This window comes from Grammomys surdaster, unplaced genomic scaffold, assembly GCF_004785775.1.
Source record: "Grammomys surdaster isolate TR1022 unplaced genomic scaffold, NIH_TR_1.0 125617, whole genome shotgun sequence".
Classification (NCBI taxonomy): domain Eukaryota; kingdom Metazoa; phylum Chordata; class Mammalia; order Rodentia; family Muridae; genus Grammomys; species Grammomys surdaster.
The window spans coordinates 282527-303623 of record NW_021620459.1 but is presented as its reverse complement, the minus strand read 5'-3'; the positions used below and the strand labels follow the sequence as shown (position 1 = coordinate 303623).

Here is a 21097-nt window from a genome sequence, read left to right as displayed (position 1 = left end):
CTCTCTCTCTCTCTCTCTCTCTCTCTCTCTCTCTCTCTCTCTCTCCTTCCTCCCTGCCTCCTCCCTCCCTCCTTCCCTCCCTCCCTGGAATGAAACTGTTTGTTTTCAGGGACACAGAATATTTCTTTTTTTTCTTTTTAAATAGCTATCTTGGAACCTGTGGGGAACCCTGGTGAGGACTGTATTGAGTTGTATTCTATTATAGCCCAAAGGTCATAGCGACAAACTCAGAAATGAGCACGCATATGCACTTATATGAAGCATTTCCTTTCCCACTCCTCTGTTGATGGGAGGTGGTAAAACATCAAGAGGTTTGTGTTAGATAAAACATCAACAGAGGCTTGTGTCAGTCACAAGGTGATACTTTCCTTGTGTTCTTACAGTCAACACAGACTGTTGAAGTGAATGTGATTCCCCCATTCCCCCACCAAGCAAGCTGTGAATTCCACAGCAGCAGGCACTGGCTGGAGGCTGTACTATCTTAAGTCAGATGGGAAAGTTCTATCTACCTGTCTGGAATCAGAGTCTGATCAATCTTGTAGATGGTGGGACACAACCCCTAAGGCTGTTCCACACCCCTGGAGTCTTCCAAAAGTTCCTGGTTTCTTTCCTCTTCTGTTTTTGAGACAAGGTGCTGTTCTTGGAACTGGTAGGCCAGGCAGGATTCCGACAACTTCCTACCTCTGCCTCTCCCTGCTGTGATCAAGGCTGCAGGCACCCAGGCCCACCTGATTTTTCTCTGCACTTCTTATAAATCAGGGTTCCCATAGTCCGATGACGGATGGCTGTGTTTGATTAATTGTCCTATTAGATTATAGGGTGTAGACAAAGGATTTTTCTGATTTATTGTAAAACACATCATAAAGGCTACAGATGAAGAGATGTATAGGCTGAGATATAGGGCAAGGACAGAAGACCCTCCCTTGGGCTTACACCCTCCACAGTGTCCCACCTGTTTATCGGTGCGGGTCATCTGAGCCTGTCCTTTGAATTACTGGGGAGACTCCGTGAGTAAGTGTGATGGAGGCTAGCATTCCGGCAGGCTGCTGGGCTGCTCATACATTCCTTCTTTACAGGCAAGACTCTTCTGGAAAGAGGGATATAACCTGCTATCTGTCAGGAAAGGTCAGAGAATTTCTTTATGGCCAGCTAAAGGCAGGGAACATTGAAGTTTCTACAGTAGGCCTTGGATAAGGTGTTGTGGATCAGCAACCTTGTCGGAAAACCAATAAGCACATCATCCCAGCATGACACACAGCCACATGCTAGACTTTCAGTTTTATGGGGCCTTGTGAGGCAGGTCCTCAGCATGGGATCCTTACCCTAGTTCTTGCTATTTTCAAGGAAACGTCATGGCTTCGGTGAGCTCCTGTTTAAGACCATGGACCAATCAATGGCTGTCTCTGCCCTACAGCACACACCATATGAATAGTCAAACACTCATGTTTTTTAACCCAACAAAACCACCAAATAAGACCATTAAAGAAAAAATCAGTGTGGTTTCTTTTTTTTCAAAGAGAAAACTTTTTTTTTTAAAAAAAATAAAATAAGTATTCAATACATAGCAAGAAGAATTAAGACTCTCTCTTTATGGAGGTGAGCAAAGGATGTGGTGTGTGTGTGATCTCAGCATTGAGAGGCAGAGGCAAGAGGATCTCCAAAAACTGGAGGCCAGGTGGCTCAACATACGGAATTCCAGGCCAGCCATGGCTATCCAGCTAGATCCCATCCTAGATGAACTCACACAGCACAAACAGGCTGGGGACGGAGTGTCTGCTTAGCTTGCAGAAGGCCAAGGGCCACACAATGCCAGGCCTCATGCTGCACGCCTGTCCTGTGAAATGGGAAATTTGAGGTTATCTTCAGCTCCACAGTGAGGCCAGCCTGGGACACATGAGGTGTCGCCTCAAGCAAAGAGCAATGTGTGTGCTATCTTCAGTGCATAGGTGAGGAAAAAAGATCAAATGGTTAGGAATCAGAAGAGAAGCAAGCATGGCATCTGGCTGTCATCATTAAATAAAACAAATGTTGTGGCTTTAAAGTGGATTTTTAACTTATTGGAAATAGCAAAGTGTCTTCTTTAGCATTGTGGTACAGCCATAGGCAGAGATGGGGTTTGCCTGGGCTACCTAGTGAATTCTGGACCAGCCTGGGCTACAGAGTGAGATCCTGGTCTGGTCTACTGATTGGACAGCTTTTTTTTTTTTTTTTTTAAAAGTTTAACCAACTTGTAGCCAAGTATAGTGGCTGGTGCATGTAATGCTAACATTTGGGAGGTGGACGGGAGAGGCAGGAGATCAGGAGTTTATGCTCATCCAGCAACACAGAAAGGTCAAGGCTGGTCTGAGCCACATGAGATCTTCACGGACACATACACCCAAACAAAAAAACACCCTCCAAGAACAAAGAAACCTCAGTAACTTGTATTTAAGAGTGTCACTTCCCTTGAAGCTCCATCAGCACAATGCTTAGCACATGGCACTCAGACAGACGTCACCTCTTCCTCCTAAGAAATACTAGAAATACCCTAAAGCAGTAGCATAAACAGAGGTGTAAGTGAACTGTTTTTATTCTATTATTTTTTTCATGTCAAGCATTTAAATTCTAAATAAATGATCTTATAAAAGGTACAAAAGTATCCCTGGAACGAGGATGAGAATAGGTGCTCAGAGGCCTGAGCAACGCTTGTTTCTAAGGTGCTGTGAGGTCACCAGAGGCAGGACTGCTTTTAAGAACAGACAGTGCTAATCTCTATAAGCAGAACACCTAAGCTCAGAGAACTGACCGCTGGCAGTCGGTGCCCTGCTGCTCCCCACCCCATTCTGCCCCCCATACCCTTCCCCACCTCCCACCCGCCCTGTACACTCTGCTCTGCTGTTTCTCTAGGGAAGATCTCTGGGTGTAATTTGTTTTGGATCATTGTGGAAACTTCTAGGCTAGCAGAGTGAGCACATGTATTACCCTCGAAACCAACCAACCGAAACCCAAAACCACTTTACTTTGATTTGTAGGGGTAAATGAGCTCCTGGGTTGGGCAGAGTACCATTCGTTTGGCTGAGAGGTTGGGTATTGAAAGTCTTTTCCTCTTAACACATGACATCACTTCTTCCGGAGCAGGGAAACTCCTTGTTCCTTTCAGGTCTCTCCTCCTCTTCCTCTCTCCCATTTCCTGTCTACCACCTCTGGAGTGGCAGCCTGATGATAGGTTTTAAAGATTGCACTCTTGGGGAGAAAGCAGTGGCAGAGATTAGACGGGAGATTAAACACCAGCATCAAGGCTGCCGGTGCAGTCTGCCTGCGCAGTCTGCACTCCGCTCCCCTCCAGCCCCGGAGTTTCCGTGGACACTGTCAGGTTCTCCCTGGCCTTTCGGAGTCTTCCTCCACATTCAAACTTGTTCTTAGAACCGTGTTGTGTGTAAAATACCTCAAGTACTGCAGTCATATCTGGGTTTTCTTGGAAAGCACATTGAAGTTTTCATCTAGATATCTTACATGAGTCATGGGGTGCTATTTAAATTGTGTGGGGTGACTGGGTGAGGCAGGGTGGGGTGGGAGTCATTAAAAAAAAATCAAAACTCAACAAAACCTCATCTTTGCCTTTCATGGCAGCTGTCTGTGGGAATGCATGTCCTGTGGCCAGCGGCAGGACTTGAAAAGCAGGTACTTGTGCCTTCTCTGGGAACCATCCAGTGAGCTGACCTGCTGTGATTGTGCAGATTCGCCCAAGGACAGCCCGGAAAGCTCTCAACAATCCGGGTAGCTGCTGAGGAGACACTGCCGTTTGCCTGTGATTTATTTTTATAAAAGTTATAGTAAAAAAATGTATACCCATGACTCCATCATTCAGTTTCTTCTGTTTGAGAAGGGAAGGGGAAATGGCAGCAGCATTGAAGTCTAGCCTCATCTACTGTCTGGCTCTGGAAACTAGTGAGAGGTGGGCCAGGATGTGGCTCAATTTTCAGGCCCTGAGTTAGATCCCTAATGCTGCGTAAACCTGAGGGGGGGGGGGGGGGCGGGAGAAGGGAGGTCAGGAGGGTCTAGAGTTTCACAGCAGCCTTGGTTACATATCGAGTGGGAGGGACAGCACGGGAGACTGCCTCAAGCAAACAAAAAAAAAAAAGGAGGCTGATTTTGACAGCCATTAAGAATTCTTAATTAACTATTAAGTTTTGTCATAATTTACTTCCCAGATGTTCATCGCTTGGTTTTGCTGCCCAAATCTGGGCATGCCTGAAGTGTTGGTTGTGCATGACCGTATCATTTGTTAGATGTGGTGTTTGTTCCCACTCTCTCAACACAAAGCAAACCCAAACAAACAATAATAAACCAGCTCTGAAGGGAGATGTGGTCAGACTTTAATTAGACAGAGGCAAGCTGGTTGTCTGCCGTGGTGATGGCAGCCACCGGAAGTACTTCACACAAAGCAGCTTTTTATAGAAATGCGCCCCTCCAAGGCAGACTGACTGGAGAAGCAAGAGGGTGTGGATGAGAGATGAGTGTGTATCCACGCTCCTCTGCCATAGCTGTTTGTCCCATCTAGGCAGCCCTTCAGGGCAAGGAGGGCTGCAGTCTTTGGAGTCTGAGATCCTGACTAAAATGACCCACTCCTCTTTTCAGACATGAGCTACCTTAGTGGATATCAGGGAGCTGAGCCCAGCGCGTGACATGGATTGAAGCCTGAGGTCTGTTACTCCATCCATCTCACACAACTGGGTTACAACAGCAAGAACAACCAAATCTCAAGCCAACAGACCACTGGAAACCCTTACATAATTGTAGCAGGTTTGGGTTTCCTCTGGTTCAAGTTTTCTTGCCTCTGTCATGATCAAACGATTTGGAGAAAGGCATAGAATTTCAGAGGAGACTCTGCAGGACGGCACACAATGCATCCATTCTTTCTTGGGCTCACACGAGCTCCCTGTCGGTCTTCACCTCTGTCTTGACTACAAGGCTCCATTTAAACTGAACCCACCTCACAGACTTAACTGATCCAGGAGTGACTCAATAGGAACAGCCAGCTACTGTAGCTCTTTTTCTCTTTTTGATAAGGAGACAGAACACAATGGGCTTTACAGTTCTTAAATGACTCCATTCTTTGGTTCTGTTTGAGATGTGGTGCTTATATGGCTTTTGGATCTTAATAAAACTTCATGTGGCCTGATTATACTTTTAAAAAGTATAAACAAACACAGTGTGGACCTCTTCCCTTTTACATAAAACTTAAAAAAAACTTTTTAAAAAATTTTATTTTATGTGATGGGTGTTTTGGCTGTGTGCATACCTGTGTACCTGTGTGTTCCTGGTGCCCACAGAAGCCAGAAGAGGGCACTGGATGCCCCAGAACTGGAGTTACAGACAGCTGTGAGCCACCATGTGGGTGCTGGGAACCGAGCCCAGGTCCTCTGCAAGAGCAACAAATGCCATTAATCTTGGAGCTACCTCTCTAGCCTCTGTTTTGTTTGTTTGTTATTTCTTGTGAGTATCTATCTATCTATCTATCTATCTATCTATCATCTATATATCTATCTGTTATATATTCTTCTGAGACTCAGTGTGGCCCTGTTTAATCTCAAACTGTCCAGCAGAAGATACCCTTGACCTTTTTGATCCTCCTGCCTCTACATCTCAAATGCTGGGATTATAGTCTGGCTGACACTTTTTATTTGTGAGGAGTAATTCTGATATCACTTTGACACTGAGTTTCTGTAGTTGGGCTCTTGGGATTCTTTTCATCCCCTTAAATGTTACATAAATGAAATGTCTCAGTGAAGGTGGCTGGGGAATTAGAGTTGTAAAAGTGACCAGGGTGTTAGTATGACTCTGTTGGTGGTTGTAAACAGCTAGGACAGCAGTTCTCAACAGACATCCTGCATATCAGATACTTATATTTAGATTCATAACAGTATCAAAATTACAGTTACGAGGTAGCAATAAAATAATTTTATGGTTGGGGGTCACCACAACATGAGAAGCTGTATTAAAGGGTTGCAGTGTTAGGAAGGTTGAATGCTACTGACCTAGGAGGGGGTGGAGCCTGACATTGGTAGAATGCCAAGTGTGGGGCATAACCAGTCTTTCTTTTAAAAAGGTCACAATGCTCTTTGCTGAACTTGAGAACAGTTCTGAGCTTTAGGAATCACCAGGATGCTTGTGAAAGATGCAGGTATCTCAGTCCCACCCGTATTAGGTCTGGGATAGGGGCTTGAGGTATTTTTTAGTTAAGGAACACCTAGTTGATTCCAATCATTGACTCTTTGGCCGTTGTGGAGAGAAAGTGAATGTCATAAAGGAAAGTTGCCTCCCAGGTGAGCAGGGACCCGGTTTGGTAAGAGTGACCCTCAGCCTGGTCCCCATAGGTATAGGAGGGCTCTTTCTCACGGATTGCTTCCATCTAGAGCAGGCTGTCCTCCTCAACCCCAAGTTCCCAGGAACACTCCTTACCTGTAGCCAGCCTGGGCTGTTGATTGCCATCTCAGGCCCACCCAGCCCTGTAATTAGAATTTCAGAGTGGTTGTTATCGGCAGTAATTAATCCAAATGCACTCCTCTATCTTCTCTATCCAGCTGCCCACCCCATTTAGGACTTTGCAATTGTTAGAAACAAAGGTCTTTTTCAAAAGGACTCCCCATTAGAAATGGGTCCTGGAGTGCCTCCGGGGAGTTACAGGTGCAATGCCTTCGTTTGTAGGAGGATGAGATTTTTCCCTTGAAGATCCTGGATGTGATGGTGGGGGCGGATAGGGGAGGTATGCCCTGATGAAAGCACTCAGGTTCATAGCGGTTTGCCGGAGGGAGGGCTCCTGTGAGCTCTGCTGTAGGATCGTCTCCCTGACTTTTCATCATGAGAATTTTCAGTTGGCAGGTTCCCTGCAGCCCTGGTTCTGGGAAGTGGAATTGGAGTCACCCCCAAGTGCCTTCCCACAGGACTTCTTGGGGTGAGAATTTTCAGACTCCTCTAAAACCAGGAGTCCCCACACTCATCATTCCCAGCCAGCAGTCTCCTCTGTTCTTATACTCCTGCTGTGCTTTGCAGGGGACACTGGGTGATGTTTTCTTTCCTCTGGCAATGTCTATACCTGAGCTTTTATTAATAAAATAGAGCCCTATAAGAATGCAATGCACCTTAATAAAGTTTTATGTGGCTTAGAACTGGTCAAAAGTCAGATCTAAAACACCCCATGTGGTTTTACAGCTGAGTGAAGAGTGAATGTTCAAGTAATGGGATTCTGACCCAATGGTATGGACGAGAGAATGAGCAAGGCTTTCTGGGTAGGTTCTTCCTGTCTGGATCCCTGTCTTCAAAGCTAAGATACCTCTTTATTTCCTGTGTGCCTCAGGATACCTACTGCAGAGGGTCTTATCACCTGCTTCTAGGAAAGGCAGAAAACTGTTTTATAGCCTTCTTGGAGGGGGGAAAAGGGGGGGAAGCCATGGGAAAGCCAGGCAAGCCTGCTGGCTCCATTGTTTTCAAGGTGCTCTATGGTGGAATTAGGGGTCCCTAGATCCATCATTTCCAAACTGGTTCATTTTAGGAACAAAGCCAGTACAGCCCAACTGTTGTCTTGATCATAAGTAGTCATCTAAATGTGTCCCTTTCAGGAGTGTGTTCCAGAGGACCTAGAACTGAAGAAGAAGATTTTTGCCCAGCTGGACCGCATCGCAGATGACCGAGTCATCCTCTGTAGCTCCAGCTCTTGCCTGATGCCTTCCAAGCTGTTCACGGGCTTGGTACATGTGAAACAGTGCATCGTGGCTCATCCTGTGAGTATGTGTTGTCTGTCTGTTGTGGTGATAGAGATCAAACCCAGGTCTTGTCACATGCTAGGCAAATACCAAGGTGCACCCCAGCCCCAGGGAGGATGGCAAGTTTGGCACTTGATTGTATCGAATTCTTTTTTAGGGGCAATAAATTGCATTGGATCTGCAAGTGTCTTAAACTGCTTTATTGAGGTATAACCCACATACCACACAATCTGTTAGTCAATATCATACAACTTGGTGGTTTTATATACATTTAGGATTATGCAATATCATCATTAAAATAAAGAAGGAATAGGATCCAAAATTCTTTGGAATTTTATCTGTGCATCTAAGGTATCATGGCATAAAACAAGTAGTATTTACTGCTTTAACCCTCTGAGCACTTAACATGTGCTATAGGGCTAGTTGCTGGGTAAGCAGTCATTAGAGCAGAAGTACTGTATTAAATATCCATGTAGGCTGAGGGAGTGCTGCATTAAATGTCCACATGGGCTGGGGTGGGGCAGGGGGCATGGCTAGGTAGACAAGGTGTGTGCTTTGCTAGCATAAGAGCCTGGGTTTGAATCCTTGAGAATAGTAGTGTGTGTATCTGTAATCCCAGCACTCCTCCAGGGAGATAGGAAGTAGAGACAGGAGAACCCTGAAGCCCCAGGGCCAGTTCTCCCTGTGTACACAAGCCACAAACCCTCCTCTCAAACAAGGCAAAGACTGACACCTAAGGTTGACCTCTGACCTCCAAATGTGGCCATAGCATAAGTGCATCCACACACAGAGGAACACACACACGCACACGCACACGCACACGCACACGCACACGCACATGCACACGCACACGCGCACACACACACACACACAGAGAGAGAGAGAGAGAGAGAGAGAGAGAGAGAGAGAGAGAGAGAGAGAGAGAGAGAGCGCTTTTAAATGTACATGCCACACAGGAGTTTGTAGCTATGTCACTTGCTTCGTGTTATTCACAGTAGGACCAGGTCTATTAAGATGTAGATCTGATGGGTGTCACTGTCAAAATTCTGATTTAGGGTGTCTGAGCTGAAACCTTCGTTCGCTGATGCTCCTTTTACCATCCACTGTAGCTGACTAAACACATTTCCTCACCAGAAACACCTTATGTGGTGATCTGGGCCATGGGATCTAATTAGCGGGTGAGGGAGGACTCAGCGAGTCTTTCTGAGGTTAACATGTCATTGGGAGGGCACGGAGCAAGCACAGGGGCTCTAAAGTGAATGATGCTGGAGTCCTGACCTTGAACTCATCACCACCATGAAGAACCAGGACAGCCTGTTTGAGTGGGAAAGCTAATTTAGCTCCAGCCATGATAAATATGACGGCCTATTGTGTGTCAGCCAAAAGCTACACAGAGGAACAGGGCCAGCCTTGCTAGGTTGATGAGAACTGTGCTGGGGGCTGAGGTATTGCATAAGCCATGGCCGCAGGGCAGGAGCAAGCAGGAGTATGTGGGATGGAGTCATGATGACATCACTGGGGGAGCCCACACACTGAGGCGGGGGTGCAGGGATGGGGCGTGGGGGTGCAGGGTGGGGGCGCAGGGGTGCAGGGTGGGGGCACGGGGGGAGGAGGTTGGAAGATTAGAGAATATGGACTGGACATCTGTGCTAGTTACTTTCCTTGTTGATTCGGTCGAATGCCCGACAGGAAGCAAATAAAGGGAGGACAGGGTTCATTTTAGCTCTTGGTTTGAGGGGGTAGCTATCATGACAGAGAAAGCCTGGTGGAGAAGCAGAGAAAGAGCTGGAGGCAGGGTCAGCTACAAACTGCAAGGCCCATTATATAGTGACCCAGACCCACTCTCTCTACTGAGAAAACATAAAAGTTCCACAGCCTTCCAGAACAGCACCAGCAAGAGGTGACCAGTTCAAATACACAAGCTAGGTAGTGGCTTTCTTTTTCTTTTTTGATATCATATATATATACGTATATATATGTATGTGTGTATACACACATATATATATCTGTGAGTGTGTATGTTATATATGCATATATTATATATAAATATTGTATATATTATATATAAATATGTATCTGATATATATATATATCTTATGTATTTAGGTGATTTGCTTGAATGTGTGTCTGTGTACCACATCTGGTGTCTGCAGAAGGAGTCAGACCCCCCAGAACTGGAGTTACATATGGTTGTGCCTCTCCATGTGGTTGCTGGGAGTCAGACCTGAGTCCTCTGGATGAGCAGCCAGTGCTTTAACTGCTGAGCTGTCTATCTCGCATCACAGGACATCTCTTATTCAAATCACAGCAGTGTCCCTTAGCCAAATGCTTGGGACTAAGAGTATTTCAGAATTTACATAATTGTTAACAGTTGAGTGGTCTTTATCCAAAAACTCCCGAATCTGTAAAGCTCCAAAATTTAGATTTTTGAGCACAGTGTCAGAGCTCAAAACATTTCAGTTATCCAGAATGTTCTGGGGATGGTGAAGACCCACCAGTCATATTCAAGAGGATCTAGAGTTACTCTGGAGAACTGTGTGAGTTTAGGTATCTAGCAGCAGCATGATGCTCTGGAAATGTGGCTTTGGGAGAGTAAGGGTCTCCTATAGTGTAGACCTCCATAATGCAGTACATAGGGCTGTATTTAAAGGCTGAGGGCCTCAGGGCTGGGGTGGGGAGCATGGAAAGTTTTCTTCCAAAGAGGAGCAGTTGGGAGGAGGTGCCACATGGGTCAGTGTGAAGAAAAGGGGTAAACAACTGGACACCCAATGGATACTAAATGTCAAGACACAGGCAGTCCAGACTCCAAGGTTTGCTGTATTGTGAGATACAGTGGACAGAAAGACAATGGATCATCAGAGGCACAGCTACAGAACCAAAAGAACATAGACTAGAAATGGCCACAGTCATGTACAAAATGCACAAGCGACCTTAGAGGCAAGGGGGACACTAACTGAAAGCACTCAGGGCATGACATTCTCTTTTCTCCTGAGATAGACAGATGTCACACACATACACAAAATGCCTCTGGAAAAGTCACTAGATACTGCAGAGGAAGGCATTTGCTTGTATAAAGCCACTGATTTCTAACCAGTTGCTTTGCATTTAAGTTAGATAAAAAAGGAACAACACTTAAATCTAAGACTTCAGAAAATTACTTGTACAGTCTCAAAAAAACTGTCCTACCTTGTTTAGGCAAAGATGAACAGCACAAGGCAAGTTCAGTTGAGAAATGGCTTTTCTAGTGTACATGAGGAGGCACCCTGGATTTGATCTCTAACAGTGTATGAAACTGGTGTGTGTGTGTGTGTGTGTGTGTGTGTGTGTGTAGGGGAAGCACAGGCCTGGAACCCAGCTTTCAGGAAATGGAGTCAGGGGATCTTAGGGGCTGGAGGTCACCCTCAGCTGCCTAGTGTGTTTGAGGCCTGCCAGGATTTATGAGACCCTCAGGCAAACATAAAACAAATGCTGAGGACACAATGTACTTTGGACACAGGAATGGGAGGACCAGAGATGGATCTGGTCTGAAAGTGTCCTCCATGAGACTAGCTTTCATGACACCGGAGCATGACATCCGAGACATGAAGGGAGAGAAGCAGACAACAGTCCTTTCTGGTTATGATGCCTATGAACCACAGTAATAACCAGCATGGCATGACAATTCCAAGGGTGCAGTAGTGGCCCTCATGTGTTGGCAGTGGCCAACAGCTGTCTAATTGGGCACTGACCTCAACAAAAGGGAAATCATGCCTGGTACTGGGAACTTAGCCGACAACTCAGGGCAAGTGAAGTCATTGATCTTGGAGGAAAACATATTTCCACCGTTTTACTAAACCATCATAGTTCCTAGCTATACTCTAAATATTAACCCTTATACCCATCGGTAAGCATAGTTTTCACCCCTTATCAAAGAAACTTCTCTTTGGAACAGAGACTCTTACAGAAAACCGCAGCCAATTAAAATGCAGATAACCAGAGATCACGTGGAGCCCAGTCCCAATGATATATCGACAGCACATCTGCACCTAAGGCTCTGGCATCCTCATGGAAGAGGGGCGAGCCAGAGAAACAAGAAGTCTGCTGCAACCTTGTGTTTCCTAGAAATGTCTGAGACACTTCAGCCATAAAGTTTTTCAAGACCTACACATGGACCTGAACAAAGATGACACCCATAGATATACTAACATAGAAGGGGAAATCTTACCAAGTCTCAACCCAGACAAAGAACTGCAGGCAACTAAGGAATGCCGACAGAGGGAGAAATGGTCGTCCCCAAAGAAGCGGCCCCATTTGATTATCCAATACTAGGTGATCAGCCCCGAAATATTAATAATTGCATACATAGGAATAACATTATATGGACAGAGGACATTGTATTTAGGAATATAGTAAAACAACAAAGAAAAAGAGACTATGAAATGAGAGGGGTTGAAGGGAGGAAAGGGATAAATAGTATAATTATATTTTAATCTTAAAAAATAAAAATCATTAAAGAACAAAAATTTAAAAATCACAAACTAAAGCATAAATCCAAACTTCTCTAGAATTAGCTGTGGTGGTTCGCCCCTATAATTTCAGGACTAAGAACGCTGAGGCAGAAGGATCATTCATAAGTTTAAGGGTGACATGAGGCTACAGAGTAAGACTTTAATCTTAATAAAATAAAATAACGTAAAATAGAAGTCACCCCAAATTGACCTCTGAGTTCAGGCTGTATCTTAGTGGTAGAGCCCAGCCTACAAAAGGCCCTAGGTCTCAGTCCTAACAGGGCACGCACACACACACACACACACAGTTAATTTTTTGTTGTTTCCATAAGGTTTTTTTTTTTTTTTTAAAGCCAAAATCGATGTTAACTAAAGCAGATCTGATCACCGAAGTTGGACCTTTGGATTCTGCCATTGTGTGAATGTAGGGAGTAGGTATGCCATTTTCAATAATTTGGACAGCCCTAAATAGTCAGGAGTCATTCCAAGTCTTTGAGAATCTACATTTTCTCCCAGTCCCACAGACTGGACCAGAGTGGCTGAGCTCACCTCCTCAGCCCTCTGGTCCTCTGGGAGCTTTGCCTGGACAGGAAATCAGATGTCGAGAAGGAAGCCTGGTCATGCCCCTGCAAGGCCCTGGCACAGTGGGTATTTATCATTGCAATAGGTTATGGCCTCCACCTCCACACAGGGAAGCTTCAGCCAGCGTGTTAAGACAGCTCCATGTTCTCAAGCACGGTTTTTTTTTTTTTTTTTTTTCTTTCTTTGCAGGGGCAGGGTGGAATTTCTGGTCATCTCTGTTCTAGGGGTGAGTGGAAGGTATTGAGAAGTGTGTGTGTGCTGTCAGCACACAGGGTCTCAGATGCACTCCAGCACGGGGCTTCCTGGACTTCCCCCTCAGAGGCTGCGGAAGACCTGCTACACAGAGCTGCACATGAAAGGGAGGGGTGTTCATGCACCCGCCTTCCCGGTTATAGCCTTTCTTGCTTTCAGATGTATTTTATATCAACTTTTCTTCTTGTAGGGAGGAAGCCAGAATTGATATGTGTAGGGGGTGGCTTTAGAGAGACTCACACGGAGGGGCAGGGCATGGAGGGGCAGGGCACGGAGGGGCAGGGCACGGAGGGGCAGGGCACGGAGGCAGTCCCACCCAAGCAGCAGAACATCGTACCTATTTTGGTCCCACTTTTAAAACCGTAGTCTCCATTTTCTTTCTTGATCTATTAAGGAATCAAGATGTCTGGTGGAGCTTACAGCGGGCACCTCTCTGTGCTCTGTGCTGTAGACCAGGTTGCCTAGGTGGATACCACAGATGCTGGGATGGACACAGGTTCCTTGTCAGCTGCTGGGCGTCTCTTTCTGGAAGTAGATAAAGACCTGCTTTCTTGCATAGTGTCTGAGGTCACTGCCACCATGTGTCCTCCTGTATGTTAGGAAAGGGCTGTACTAATGAGCTCCGCCCTCAACCTTATCATACTCTACAGGGTCTTTCTGTGAAGTCCAAGTTGTTCTCAAGCTTGAGACCTCCTGCCTCAGCCTCTTGGGAGCTGGGATTAAAGGCCAGCTCCCTGTGCCTTTTCTGGGTGGGGGGCCGGTTACTTTCTGGTTGGACACCAAATTAGTCTCATTGATTTACACCCTTGGCTGAGGTAGCCCTGGTGTGCTGCAGAAATGCTTCCGGGCATCCTGGCACCAGGCTGAAGGAGGACTGGAATCAGGACACGTTTATATGAGGGAGGGTCTTCAGCTCATTTTCCAGGAAGCTTGAGAGGAGGAGCCCCTATGGTCTGTGGGTTGATGACTGTCCTGCAGTGTCTGGAAACCATGGGCCCAGTACCTAGGAGGGGAAGGAGACATCTGTGCGAGTTCCCAGGAATCACTCTGCCTTAGTCAGACCCATGAGAAGACTACCCTGCCAGGCAGGCTTAGAAGTACAACCCAAGGCACTATTGCTGCTATCTCAAACTGCAAACAGGGACTGACTTCAATGTCGGAGGTCAAGTGCTCTGGGTGGAGTAACATCCTTCCTGGGGACTTCTTCCTGTAGCTTGTGGATAAAGTGAAGGCAGTTGGGTTCAGATTCAGGAGGTCCAAAGGGTCCAGTATTTGACAGCTGTACCTAGACTGGGTCTCATTATACAACCCTAGCTGGTCTAGACTCTGTAGACCAGACTAGCCACAAACTCACAGAGGCCTACCTACTTCTGCCTCCTGAGTGCTGGGTGCTCTGATTAAAGGCCTGAGCCACCATGCTCAACCCTGTCACACAGCTTTTATATTGGCTCTGGGAAATCACACCAGAATTTTTAGCTAGAGGTAGGGGAGCTGTTTGGAACACTGTAATTTCTGATTTTAATAACTGTTTTTTTTTTAAACTTTTACGTGTGGTAACATACACCTACCATAAAGTTGACCACTTAAACTATCCTAAGGGGGTGGCTCAGAGGCATTAAATACACACACACCTTTGTGCTTTTCCTGACTGTCCAGCTTGAAAACCTTCCCTTCCTGAAGGAGACTTACCCGTTAAACATCAGTTCCCTCTCCAGCCCCACCACTGCACACCCTATGATGTATTAGCACAATAAAATGTCTCCATGCTATCAAGAGACACATGTCTGTTTTTGCCGCTTGTGCTGTAGAGACCTGGAACCCAGCTTCTCCAGTCTGCACTGAAGTACAGGTCATCTGATGTGGGCATGCTTCCAGATTTTTATGATCTTGATGTTTGTAGTTGAGTAATTTTATATTTATGTGTTTTGTGCTTGTGCGTTTACACATGCTGAGGTCGGACGACAGCTTCCAGGAGTTGGTTTTCTTCTTCCCAATATGTGGGTCCTTGGGATTGAATCCAGGTTGTCAAGCTTGGCAGCAAGGACGTTCACCTTCTGATCCATCTTACTATCCTCTATAATCTTGACTTTTAAAAAGGTTGTGAGTTAAGTACTTTTACGAGATTCTGTCAGGAGACAGGTGATTAGACCGGGACATTGATTTATATAAATTATTCATTTAGAGTTGAGCCAAGGATCTAGCTCAGCAGTAGAGTGCTTGCCTAGTGTGAGTGATGCAGTGGGTTCAGTCCCCAGCACTAAAACCAAAAAGAGAGTGGGGCAGTGATGGTGGCACACCTTTAATCCTAGCTGTCAGGAGGCAGAGGCAGGCAGATCTCTGAGAGTCAGGGGCCAGCCTGGTCTACAGAACAAGTTTCAGGACAACCAAGGCTATACAAAGAAACCATCTCAAAAACCCAACCGACCAATCAACCAGTCAAAGCAAAACAAAAGACCACAGACTCATTCTTGTAATCCCAGAACCCAGGAAGTTGAGAAGGGGGGAATCTCTGTTAGTTTGAGACCAGTCTGGAATACATAGTGAGTTTCATTATCAACAGTTAATTTTTAAAACCAAATAAAATACAATTTAAAATAACATTAAAAATCATAAAGTTTATCCTTGAGTAGACCAGCTGCCTTCTTGAAGTGGCACCTTTCACACACACACACACACACACACACACACACACACACACACACACAAATGTATGTGTGCGTATAAACATACCATTAAAAGTCATTGTGAGGATATCTGTGTAGTCATCTACAGTCATCACTGTGTATAGAGGAAAAGCCATCGAGGGACTTTCCTCACAGACCAGATCGGCACAGTACAGGCTCCTTAGGCAATACTTAGCTGGTTTTTTTTTTTGGGGGGGGGGTGTTGTTTGGTAGTTCTTGATGGGAAATAGCCAAAAAACCAAATGTGAACCAAGAAAATCAGAGCTGAGGGCCACACCACTGGGTTTCTCCTGCCTCTAAGGTGTAAGGCTGCTGAGGTGTTTGCTGTGTGGCCTGCTGATTCCCAGAACAGAATGGGACATTAAGTTACCAATGTGGGTGAGGTGCACCCGGAGGAATCAGAGAAGTGCCAAGCTTTGGTAGGTTCTGTTTATGGAGTATTTTTGCTTACTCTGTAGCCCAGGCTGTTTGGAACTCACTACTCAAGCTGGTGTCTGTCTATCCTCTGCCTCAGTTTCCCAGGCTTTGGGGTTATGAGCAAGAGCTACCACACCTGGCTTTCCTGTTCTCGTTCTTAACACAGGCATAGGAGAGTGACTGAGCCTGAGAAGACCAGCATGGGAGAGTGGTTTCAGACAGTGGGGAAGGGTAAAGCTATGTCAGTTACTGATACAGAAACCTCATCCTGAGGAGGCTGACAGGCTTGGAGTTCTCCATAAGTATATGCAAGGGGCAACTGTGTGTTCTTTTCAAAAGCAAAAGCAAATAATTCTATGTATTCATTCTTGTCTCAAGTCCTATCTCTGGATGTAGAATCTAGGGACCTTTCCAAAGTTGCTCAGCCCCAACTCGCCACTTGACATAGGTGGGTAGAGTGAGCCAGAGCAACACCCGGCTGTCAGCCGTGCCCTTGGCCCTTACTCTTTTCTCTCTCTCCTAAGGTCAATCCGCCATATTATGTCCCTCTGGTTGAGCTAGTCCCTCACCCAGAGACAGCTCCAGCCACAATGGACAGAACCTATGCCTTGATGAAGAAGATTGGACAGTCCCCAGTGAGAGTCCTGAAGGAGATTGATGGCTTCGTCCTGAACCGCCTGCAGTACGCCATCATCAGCGAGGCCTGGAGGCTGGTGGAGGTTCGTGCCCTGTGTCCCTCCTTCCTTCCCTGTTTCTCCCCTGTGTCCCTTCTTCCATTCTCCCTCCCTCCTACCCTCCCTCCCTTTCTCCCTCTCTCTCTCTCTCCCTCCCTCCCTCCCTCCCTCTCTCCCTTCCTCCCTCCTTCCCTCTCTCCCTTCTTCCCTCCTTCCCTCTCTCCCTCCCTCCCTACTTCCCTCTTCCCTTCTCCTCCCCCACCCTTCATCCTTCCCCTCCATGGTTGAGTAGGGCTGGAGTTACTTTCTGGGTCTCTGAAAGCTAGAGGACACTCAGGTCCTTGTGTATTCTGGAGACCCAAGGCATTCCATCTGGAGACAGAATACAACACAGCAGTTCACTATTTGAGAGCGTCCTCTCTCTAAGTTATTATTTGATAACAAGGCACAGTGAGAAACTCTCTCCAGCCCTTTGTACGAAATTACCTGTGTGCGACATGTTGCATTATCCCACAGATAGATTTTTACCTCCTGGTATCTAAATTCTCTGGATGAGAAAGAATTCTTTTTATACAAAGGAAACTTGTATTCCCTTGAAGGACTCGATTTTATTTCAAGAAGTAGGGAAAACCATGAGGAATACTAAACTTGTTAGTAATTGCCTTACATATGAGTAAGGAGCATATATATGTGTGTATAATGAAATGTATACATGTGTGTACCGTATATATTCATATACCTAGGATTTGTGCATTTGATTAAAATATTAAAAAATGCATCTTTTCTGAAGATGGACGGACTTTTGCTGTACCATTCCCTCCGCAGTACAGTGTAACTATGAACACGGTACTTACATTGTGTTACAGTTGCAGGCCATCTAGATTACCTAACGTATGTTGAGGCCATGTGTGATGGTACACACCTGTAATCCCTTCACTGGTGTGGTGTAAGCAGGGGGACAGGAGTTCAAGGTCATACTTGGCTACATATTATATTTGAAGCCAGCTTGAGCCACATGGGATCCTGTTTAAAAATGAACAAGAAAAGAAGTATATGGAAGTATATAGAAGGATTGCAAAGGTTCTTCACAAATATTAAGCCATTTTATGTAATAAACTTGACCACCCATAGGTTGGTATCTCTGGGAGTCCTAGAACTACCTCATGGATGTGAAGGGCTCACTGTGTAGATTTAGCCTCACCTTTTAATTATAGTATTTTTACATATGAGAACATTCATGGCTGAATATGTTGTCATATATATGAACAATGTAATATATGAACATTGCTGTAAAAATCTGTGGTGTCTGTCAGGAGAGAGGGCAGAGTGGTCCCAAGGATATGGAGGTAAAGGCCACGTCCTCTAGGGGTCAGATCTCCAGTCCTTGACAAGCTTCTGCAAAGGTCAAGCAGATAGCAGCCATATCCATGGAGGTGACAGTAAAGTGTACAAGGGACGGCCTTGCTTGTGGGTGAGGAGGACAGCACCTGGCTCACACCGTCCACACTGGGTGTAGCCCCACAGGTCCTTTCAGAACACTCAGATCAGGAACCAGGAAGCCAGCTGCAGCTCATCTTTTGTGGGTGTTCTGTTTCCTTCCAGCATTTCCTCCAACCTTCAACAGGTGCCGATGATGTGGCTGGCTCTCCCTGTTGGAGTCATCGTGTGATCCCACTGACTGTGCACTAGGAGCTGTGCTGTGACTCAGTATTTAAATCTGCTTCCCACGAGACATCTGCAAGATACGTGCCGGGATCTCATACTCCTTGCATGTTTTAGAAATCAATCAGTATCAGGATGTTTTAAAGAAATCCTGCATTTAAAAATACCTTCTTTGAGGTCTATTTAAAATAATAGAACAGAGATCTAATAGACTCAAAGAAAAAAACCAGTACTATAGTATAACATAGTAAGGAGTGGTGGTGTGGCCACTTTAACTCTGCGCCTGTCTGTTGTTACTGCTCTGAGTTAAATCTTGCTTAGTTTATTCTGAAAGTTGTGAAGCAACTGCAGAAAGAATGTACAGACTTAGGCAGGAGTGCATAAAAAACTGGTTTTGACCACATAGTGAAACTGATTGTAGACCAGAAGGTCTGAGCAGCGTCCGTGTGTCTCCTTGTATTGTTAAAGGAAAGCACGTGGGAGAGGATGCTGAGCTCACAATCCTGGAAGCCCCTACTGGCTTGTTCTGTCTGCCCCTTTCCCAGGAGCTCATGGCAGGCCCAAGTATTTGTTTTATTGGTTGACAGAATGACAGGTTTCAGGTATGACAACCTCCCAAGAAAGCAAGTCTCACATGTGCCTCTGCATTAGCTGCTGTGGACACTCAAGCCTGGACCGAGTCTGAGGTCTGACAGGACACATTTGGTGTTGACAGGAAAAGGCATGGGAAGGCTGAGGAAGTAAGACTACAACCCAAAGTCTTGCCTTTCGATAGAATCCAGAAGATAATTTATGCTCAAGTGCAAAAGTGACTTGGAGGTTGTTAGGACTAAACTGGAGGTGTGCCATCTCTCTATAGGTGTGGCCCTGGGCTCTGCACATGGCCAGGGAGGCAGAAGGGATGCAGAGAGCATGGATGTCAAGTCCAGATGTATGCTTCCTTTCACCAAATCAAACTAGCAGCAGCTCCTTAGCTCTCCTCCCAGGACTGGAGCAGATTCAGGGGATGTCGGCGCTCTGCTGGAGCAGCTGCTGGTGTGGGCTTCTAGGTGTCTGCATGGATCCCTTCCCTTCTGCAGGTCTCCGAAGCTGAGTGACAGGGCTGAGTAATAGGCTGCGGTTCATCTTGAGGTGACTCTAGAGAAATCCTTCCCACAGTCACCATGCTGTGCCAGCTACAGAACCCCAGTGCTGTACCTGCTGGGGGGCTGGTTAAAGGATACCTGACTGTTGTATACATTTTTACAGGAAGGTCCATGCCAGTGGCCTGGTTCCTCTTCAAACAGGGCAACCAGCAAGGATTAGAAAAACTCCCCAGAGCCCCGCCCACCTGATGCAAATCTGCCTGGTGTGCTCTGAGACTCTGTGTAGGCAGGAGTTAGGTGACTCTAACTCAACTGGACAGAGCCAGTTGAACTTGAATTTACATTTTGGGATGTTTCAACTTGATTGGGATTTTCTATGTTTGCTTCAAAATTGAAATATTAAAAAGAGCAGAATTGAGGCGAGTCACTAGCCATGTAAAGCCTCACCTCTTCCCTGGCACTCCCCTCCTCTCCCCTCCCCTCCCCTTCCTTCCCCCTCCCCTTCCCTCTTCTCTCCTTCCCTTCTCTTCCTTCTCCTCCCCTCCCCTCCCCTTCCTTTTGCTTTCCTGTCCTTGCCTTCCCCTCTCTTCCTCCTGGCCCCACCCTCCCTCATTGGCTTTAGTAGACAAGGTCCCTTAAAGAAGGTCCATCTGGTTCAGAACTCATCATGTAGCCTGTATGAGCCTTGACCTACTTGCTCCTCCTTTACAGGCACACACCACAAGGCCTGGCTCAGATCTTCTCTTTGCATATAAACCTTGGGCTGGCTTCCTTATGTGGCTAGACTCTCGAGAGAACAGAATGAACTTCTGACATGGGGTGGCTTCCCCACCTCCCCAACTCACTGTGGGCTCTCTGTCTCCTTGTTCTCAGATTCACAAAGCAAGCTGAAAGTGGGAAAGACTCTTTCTGCTTCACACAAGTCTGGGACAGTCATTGGTAGACCTTGGTTCTAGGTGTGAAGGAAACCTGTTAGAAATGGGCCCTCAGAACATTTTGTCCAGGCACCCTCGTGCTAGGTCAGCAGGCCCAAGAGAGGAATTCTGTTCCCTGTCATTGGTGTGAAAGTGGCTCAGAGCAGATCAGAGCCAAGCCTGACTGTCCGTGTTCTGACCCTATGTTAGGGTATAAGCTAGGGCAGCACAAGTCCGTCCAGGCCTGGAAGGAACCCAGACTACTTATTCTGCCCTGCATGGCGGTGTTTTGATGATGACATGGGAAAAGCAGACAGAGAAGTTGCTGTGTTGCTCATTCACTGTGATTATGAGTTGCTGGTATAGAGCCAGCCCTGTCTGGAATAACTCTCACTTGCTCATGGACTTTGTTTGTTTGTTAATTTAAAAGTGTTGGTTTTAACTGATAAATCATGTTTTGTTGTGGAATGCACAGTGATGTTTGACTCTCTGTTCTGTGTGCCTGCCCTCCATGTTTGCAGTGATGCACACTCGTGTGTACCTGCCCTCCATGTTTGCAGTGATGCACACTCGTGTGTACCTGCCCTCCATGTTTGCA

The 21097-nt window shown here is 46.1% G+C and overlaps 1 protein-coding gene across 1 annotated transcript in view; it reads left to right on the top strand.

The window, feature by feature from the left end:
• Positions 1-21097, top strand: part of Cryl1 (crystallin lambda 1) — a 126082-nt gene that overhangs the window by 78459 nt on the left and 26526 nt on the right. The window contains exons 4-5 of the mRNA XM_028787211.1: positions 7599-7760; positions 16689-16883. Of these exons, the coding sequence (XP_028643044.1) occupies positions 7599-7760; positions 16689-16883 (357 nt within the window). The remainder of the gene's footprint in view (positions 1-7598; positions 7761-16688; positions 16884-21097) is intronic.